Source organism: Loa loa (genome assembly GCF_000183805.2).
Source record: "Loa loa unplaced genomic scaffold supercont3.13, whole genome shotgun sequence".
Classification (NCBI taxonomy): domain Eukaryota; kingdom Metazoa; phylum Nematoda; class Chromadorea; order Rhabditida; family Onchocercidae; genus Loa; species Loa loa.
Window position 1 is genome coordinate 267728 of NW_018108193.1, and position 8849 is coordinate 276576.

Here is an 8849-nt window from a genome sequence, read left to right on the forward strand (position 1 = left end):
ATATATATATATATATATATATATATATATATATATATATATATATATATATATATATATATATATATATATATATATATATATATAGTGATATTAACAAGTTATGTGTTGAAAGTTGATCGGAACCATTGCATCACTAAACAGATAAGAATGAGTCGCTATCCAATTATCACACCTTATCGAATTTATGCTGAGGAAAAGCTGGTAGTGAGGAAGGGAAAAAGAAATAAAATGATAGTTTAGAATATTGGTAACCCAAGAAACCCTTAGGCTTAGTTCGATGATATGATAGTTAAATCCCTTCCAATCAATCTATTAGTGGTTTTATCTGTTAATAATACTTCATTTGAATTGAACAATTTCTAATAATTAGATAATTTTAATTCCACGATAGTTGAGATGGTGTTGTAAAAGATGAAACTATCTTAACAAGCGATATGCTTTTGTATAATTTTTGAAAATTAGAGGGGTAGGCGGGAGGAAAAAACTGAGATGAACAGCATTAATCAACTTTGAATATTTTTTCTTCTAGTGGTTAGCTTGCTTGCCTGTACGCTTGTTTGCTTAGTATCTGCCATTTTGAGAGGAAACACGTATGTCTCGGATATAGCAAAATGACAAATGGAACTTGAGTAATTCATTTGGTTCCTTTAATAGATGACATTGAAATCAATAATTTAACAAACTAATTTAATTGCTATTCTGTGAGGAAAATACTCGAAATACGGAATGTCACAGCTGTGATACTGTCAACTGAAATCCAGTGAAATCGAAACTTGATCAAATCATCATAGTCGGAACGATTAAATTATATTCGATATGGCATCGAAAGTTTGCCACGTTGCTTAAAATATATTTGTAATGTTTTTGAAGTTATATCTAAACAAATTGAAGATTCTAAAGGAAGTCAACCTTCAATCAAACTGCGAAACGAAATATTTGTGATGAATAAATGAAATAACTTTATAAAAAGATACAACCTCTGGATCAAAAATTTTATAAGATCATAAGCAATAAAATTATCATCAATTCCGTCTTAACCTCACAATAGAATGACACGTAAAGTATTAAATCAAAACAAGGTGGGGTCTTTTTCAAGGGAATTCGGGATGTTTGTTTCATGATAGGGTAAAAAGAGAACATGATAAGTTGTATTACTTGATTATGATGATATTTACGAGTAATATCAGATCATTATCAATTACTACACTAATCTATTAGCAAATTCCTTGGATGTGGTTAAGGAACAAGAAGAAAATGAATCAGTTCTTTGACGATTCACATTTCCGCTCAGTTATTTGACCAATTCTATTCTGTCATTCATGTTCGATAACCAAAAATTATCCTTTTGTCAATTTGAGAAAACTTCATTTAGAGTAAATATCATTTACATTCAATCGCAATGATGACGTTAGCGGCAAATTAAAACAGTAGAGAGTTGATGCACTGGATAAGTAAAAGGAATCATGTCCTGAATGATGGCATTGATATTAGGGACATAGTTTTATATAGTTAGACTAGCCACACAAGTAAACTTAACTGATCTGATCAATAGCCTAAACATAAAATACTTATCATTTGCTAGGTTCAGTGTCATTTCTTAGAATATCCAAAAGCCTTTAACTGGAATGGAAACCTTTGGAAGTACTAGCAGTTATGACAACTCAAGATTTAACGAAACAAGGTGAGGGGGAGGAAAGGGGAGAGGTGGTAGTAGTATGCAATTTCAAAACAACACATACGTAGGCGGGGGAAGGAGGGGGAGGTTAAAGCAACCAGCCATCACTAACACCCTCCTTCCCATCCATCCACACACCCTTTTGAACATCGGACGGGACGGGACGGGGTGGCAAGCAACACACTCGTCCATCTACGCGTACACACACACACACACACACATACACACACATACACATACACACACACGCACATACACACACACATACACACACATACACACATATTCAGATGCTCTCTGACTGAGCGATCAAGAGGGGTTAGGGTGGGAGGAGGTGACAGGGAGGGGACAACCCCGCGGGGCCATCCCATTTTCGCCAGAATGGCAGAGTAAAGTGAACCCCTTCTACAAATATTTATATAACCCCCATCCCCCCCCTCCCGCATTACCATTAGCCGGACATACCCGCGTGCTACCCACCTATTTATCCACCTACCCATCCAGTATTTCCTCTTCACATCACGTTACGCCTCCTGATCTCCTGTCACTTTCATCGCTGTCTGAGCATTTCCTCCTCTTCCTTTTCCTCTTCCTCCCCCCTCCGCCTCCTCCCCCTTCCTCCTTCTTCCCCTCCTTTACTTCTCTTTCTTCACAACCCCGTTTAGTAATCATGTTTGGACCTGGAAAGAAGGGTAGGGAAATGGGCGGATGGATGGAAAGGAAGCATTCTTCCTGCCTTACCTTCATCTCTTCCCCCTCCCCTCCATACGATCGTCTGTTGTTATCGGAGCCAAAGAGCATCATAAGCCCAGGAATACGTCAGAGCCAGTTGAGATACCAGAAGAAAACCCCTTCCCTACCCTTCCCTCCCACATCTTCGCAGCCACCTACCATCCTACGAGGGTCTGTTTCCGGATGCACCACCCGTCTTCATCGATCCGAAAACTGCGCGTAAAGCTCTATCGCAACTTCCTAATAGTGAACACGGAGGATGACGAGGGGTCTTCAGGCTCTTCCTGGGAGACAACTCGCTTCCAGGCAAAACGGTCCCCTCCAATTTCTTCTTCCTCTACCCTTTCCCTCTTCTCCAATTCTCAAATCTTTTCAGTTATAACCAAATACTAATCCCCTCTTCCCCCCTTCCTGCTTATTGCCAACAACATTTGGAGAATAATCCATTGTAGCGGTTATTGCCTGTCCATTTCACGGTCCTATTTCTTCAAACTATCTGTAATAAAACACAATGTCACATGTTAATTTCATCAGTAATGACAATAAATAAAACTTACAGAAGCAAGTTTGGCTGAGAATTGCTGGTAGATGCCATCAGATGTGATGATGTTTCAGGTGTATCTTCGGGTCATTCGGAATTCGATGGTCATTGTGTCATGCGCATTGCAAACGGAACACTTTGCCACTTGCACTCTGCAAGTCTGCAAAAACATATTACTTAATCTAATTTTTGCTTACTTGCACAGAATTATTTATAAAATTCGATTGATTTATTTCACAAATGTCATGTGTGATCAATCGATATGTTGACATTGCTTGAACTTTTCATTTTCGACATTATTCAAATATGATCCGATGTAAATACACTTAATCATATCAGCGTGGCTACTTCTCACTCAATCTTTCCACCATCAACATATCAATATCTTTGGAAGACAGGCAACAAGTCTTTTCTTGTGATTACGAATAGATGATACGTGATATCTACTATGGGCGGATGTTATGTATCTCCGAGGGATCTCTCTCTCTTTTGACATATTAAAGAACAAATGTACTGGTTATTCAGCACAACATACTTGTTTGGTCATATATAAAGTTCTGACCGATGGTTTGATCTTGATAGTCTATAAATGAAAGTATCATTTCGGGTTTTATCAAGTTACTAGGATGAAACGTAGTTCAAATTAGATCTTGTAAGAGAATTCATGTTGTTTGTATTCACGTTGTTTATATGCTTAAGTCTTATGTCTCCTAAGATTTACTATACATCATGTGTACGTCTGCCTCCCCTTATTACCTGTGCTTCATAAGCATCGTTAGCATGCATATATCGTCAATCATAGATAATGAACGGAATGTAACGTTGAAAGATAATAAACTTGAATGTAATCTTTTTGGAATTAAGTTAACTTGAAGAGGTGGACTGTCATCCTTTTTATCCCTACTTTGGTTGATTTGGAAAAGTATTAAAAAGTAACTAGTCAAAAAGCGAAAATTTGCGAAAGATTTTTTGACTAATACAATATTATTAGAAGCAGTTGATTTTGCCTGTATAGTTTGATATTTGAATTGAGAAATGTTCCATAGTACTAATGGTAATTAGTTAAAACGATAATCTGTTAAGACTTATAGATTTGGCCGACTTTAAAATGAGACTGTCTTCTTGTGCGATCAATTTTGGATTGATAAAAATTCAAGTGAAAATTGATTGCCTGTCTTTTTTTAACAAGTAAGAGTTTGTGCAATCATATCTATACTTCGGTCAAAAAAGAAAAGGCAATAATTTCAATTAAAACGAACAATAAATTGTCAATTCTAGAAGGACTCGTCATTTCACATTTTTCTCATCTGTTTGTCACTGTTGTACATCTTTGAAATATTCCAATCATTATCATTCCTATCTTAAATCACTTGTTTTCACTGAACATCATTTCCAGGTGGAAAAACCGGCTGTGCGATTCAATATTTTACTAATCTTTTAAAGATATAAAAAAATGTGAGAAATTTCTGAACTGGTAAATTTGAGTAAGGAAGAGGAATTTTGCAAGCCATGGATTTCTGCTTGTTAAATTTGAGTAAGGAAGAGGAATTTTGGAGATTATGGACTTTTACTGAAAAATGAAATATTGCAACAATTTGTACTGTGCAAAACTTTGTAATACACTATTGTTCTAAAATATGAAGAAAATACATCGAAAGAAAGAGCATCTCAATAACTTGATATTGAAAAATACATCAACAAAGCTTAAATGATAAATGATAAGCATATCACTGTTAGCTAAATTGTAAGCTTCAATAAATGAGAGAAATATCACTTTCAAGAGTACCTAGTGTTCATATAATTGAGGCGAATCGAAAGGATCAACAGCGCTTCTTCCGCAGAATCAGCTTCTTATCTTTGATAAAGAAGAATTGAATGAATTATTAATCTGATATGCAAATGATATTTTGTTGACGTTTTATAATGATAAAAAAAGAAAAAAGCAGAACAGAAATACGGTCCGCACAATGATAGCTTAAAGAAGATTGCTTTGTTCTCTCAGTTGAATGCTTCAGAAAACAATTCATTCCAAAGTTTCTGTGGTAAATGATAATGAAATCATTTCAAATGTAATTAAATTTTTCGGAACAACAAATCTGTACTTTTGGAAAAATAAAACTTTCATAGAATGCTAATCCAAGCATTGTTGTAAGTTAGCATTATAAATGCTTATATGAATAAGAAAGAAACGTTCACCCTTTCCGTCGTTGTCTTTTGTATTAAATGATGTATTTTTGATTAATATCCCCATTAAAGTGAGAAACAGAATTACTTAAATTTATCGACTCATTTCATTTTTCTTAAAACTAAACTTTATATTAGAACAATAATTATCTCGGCCGTAATAAGCTCCATATTCGGAGGGTTAGGTTTTTTTTTTTATAACGCAAAATTGTTAGTTATCATTATCACTACTCTTCCTTATGCCGCTTCCGTTCATTATCAGATCATCCTTATCACAAATTGCTATTCTGATTGCTATTCTTCCCGATCATTTTAGTTGCCTTTTAAATTCTAAAAGGGTTGTGCAACGGAGCACAAAAATATTATCATTGATAAAAGCTGATAAAAAAGAAATTAGGCAAAGCAGAAACAAAATGAACGATGAGAAAGGTAATATTAGACCAATGAATTTTGATGTTACTTAATTCGGAAGATGAAAAAAAAATATGACAAGGAGACGAAAAAAGGCACGGAAAAGAAATAATTTTTTTTTAACCCTTCACCTAATCTTCTTAAATTCTTAAAAAATCCCCAAACAGGATACATTTTTTTCCTTCTAACATTCTTCATCCATGGACTTGACAAAATTTCGTTTGTTGTTTAAATAACGATTATTGATTGCGACTCTAAAATTTACTCCAGGACTTTATTGTTTTCGTACATCAAACATATTTGTAATCTAGTTATTTTGCATGCATTTAGATTAAATGATCTCCACGGACACCTTCTTCCACGGGGGAAAAACTTTCATGGCCTAATGAGGTTGTGAGTTAAGCTAGTGATTGCATATGCCTTCGATAGAGTCTCCCGTGCCAGACAAGTCTCAACTGAAGGGTTGGATAAAGTATGTTCACGGATAGGGCTGGTTCGTTAGTCCACGGTCAATCATCCAAAACTAGCCAGATGGAGCTCGTTTAGTCCTGTAAGACCAACCATTTCAGAGAACGATTTTTTAACTAAACGTATGTTCTAAGGACTTGACTGCCACCCTCCTAGCTTGCAGCCTCTAGCAGACGAACCTTAGGAATAAAAGATGGGGTCCAATTCCGCTCACGCTGAGCCTAACTAACAAATTTATTGCGCAAGCTCGAAGGATACATTCACATTTTTAGTGTTTGCAGCAAGTGTGGGCAGAGCCTTTTCTAAATCGTTCGCAAAGTCTAGCCATGATGATAATGATGAAGTTAATTGAGTTAATTGATGTGATGTCAATTAGTGAACTTAAATAATACATTAATTAATCAATGTGTATCTAACTTACCAATTATGCATTGTACTGTAGTGTATAATGAATGATTATATGAGATGTTTAACTATATAATTATAAGATTTTATATAATGACTATAAGACATTTCGTCATTTCAAATTTCATCTAAACTATAAATTACAGTATACAAATCTACTATTCGACTTACTACTTAAAATGTGCCATAAAAGCCAAGTGCTTTAACCTATTTTAAATCATATAGATGACAGTAGATGACAAATAATCAAAAGATGATGAATAATGAATGTTGGTGATGAAGATGATGAATGATTTTTTTCTAATGAATGATGAATGTTCTTTTATATTAGAATGTTGATCAATTTGCCATAAATAAGTTTCATCTTTATTTTAGTATTAATTACGTAATTAACATAATTAACGACATATCTCATATCCAATTCATTTTTACAATCAATATTTGATGTTAATTGTTTCCATTAACAGCTTAGCTTCGAACAATCCATTTGAATTACACGAAGGATTTATTATTTTTGAAATGCATTACATTCCTAGCATTTTGTAATACTAAGCGTCAATCGTAGTTGGCGAAATCATCACTGATTCAAAATCAGACACTGAATGTAAATTTGAATTTAACAAAATGGAACCAATCATAAGTAAGTTTTTAAGATACACCATGGTTATAGTAAACACTAATCACAAAGAATACTGAAAAGATGTTATCACTCTTCACATCCCATAATTAACAACACTCATTTGCTGGTACTAAAATATCTCAACTGCTTCTTTTAGTAAATTGTCTCAAATTTACTAAAAGGATTAGTAAATGATAAAAATAATGTATATACGAAATTTTAAAGTCCAATTTTTATTAATTTTTAGAAGGGAACAGTTATATTAAATCAAGGAATTTGTTTTCATTCATTTTTCCTTTTAACTGATCAATCTTAGGAAATGACTCAATTAGAGAAAAGTATGTTATGATATGAATCAAATCATTCTTCCAGCAATTACGTACCAAGAATAAATAATTTTAATCTTCTGTTTAAATATTTTTGCATTTCATTATTATTTTCTTATTCACAATCATATGATGATGTCATGTGTATGTGAACATACAAGCAACATGATAAGATCAAAATGAAAAATGATATTAATTAAATGCAATATTTGTTAGCCGTTTGCAATCGCTCAGGATATGAAGTAAATTTTCATCGTCCATTCAAGGATTATTTAATTATTTGAATACAAATGTTTGTTGATTACACACAACTGCATGTAAATTTATATGTCGCATAATTTGAAGCATTTTAATTGCAAATTTTTGAACAGCTCTTTTTCTTATAATTGAATTATTTTTCACTTTTAATCAATAACTAAGCGATTTCCTTCCCATCACTTTTAATCAACAACAATTTAATGAATGCAATTCCAATCAAATTGATAGGACTTGAAAATACTTCAAATACTAAATGCAATACAAATCATTAATAACTAGTGGTGGCTCCTGGAAATATACCACTGCGACCATTTTTTTCGGTCGCGCAAACGTCGAATGGCGTAAATGTCGTTGTGGTGCAAATGTTGCATAGTGCAAATGTTGCATGGTGTAAATGCCATATGCCCAAATGTCACTTGGCGTGAAAGTTGCGCGCGCAAATGTCGTATGTATATGGACGGTTAATTCCAACACCAGTAATGTCTCAGTTGAATTTTTAGTAACAATTTATGGTAAAAGTTCTGCAAGTTCTGCAAGCAATGCATTTCTTCCATTTTTGGCTGCTAATTAACTTGGAAATTGATTAATAATAGATTAGTTGTTGAAGATAGTTTATATCGTAAGGGAGATGGCAAGTTTAAATGATGAAATTTTAGAGAATGTTATCGGTGAAACCGAGAAAATGTTGTAAGTTGTTTTAATTAGAATTCAAAATATTTCTTAAGCAAATGATTACACAAAATCAATGAATATTTCGGTACTCAAAGTGATGAATCACTTATCCAAATCCAATTTTTCCAATTTTTTAAGCAATTTTAATTGTAATTCTTAAATGTTGGAAAGAAAATTTTTGGTTGTAAACTTTTCCCCGTCCGTTAATAGAGCTTAATGCAGTTGTAGGAATGTTGTAAAGAACTTGTCTGCAAATGCGGGAATTTCGTAAAGAATCTCTAGTCTGGCAATTAAACCAATGTGTCTGGAATGTCAAACCATTCCCATTAAAAAACTCGAGCAGTCACTCAATCCAACAGTTCCCGCAATTTCCCAATCCGACAGCTTTCTAAATTACTCAATTGGACAGCTCACGCAAGCACTCAAGGAGACAGCATAGACAGGCAGGCATTCAATTACCACAACGATTCAACGGCAGAGAAGCGACAAAATGACAGTTCAACAGCACGAGCGACAAGACTATTTGGTATGTATCCTTTAATACTTACCATATAT

The 8849-nt window shown here is 33.9% G+C and overlaps 1 protein-coding gene across 1 annotated transcript; it reads left to right on the forward strand.

The window, feature by feature from the left end:
• Nucleotides 1–2019: 2019 nt before the first annotated feature.
• On the forward strand, nt 2020–2633 carry LOAG_10247 (hypothetical protein; the record flags this gene model as incomplete). Its single annotated transcript, XM_003145774.1, has 1 exon — nt 2020–2633. A coding segment is annotated over one exon (614 nt), but the record flags the coding sequence as incomplete, so codon positions are not given.
• Between the last annotated feature and the right edge of the window lie 6216 nt (nt 2634–8849).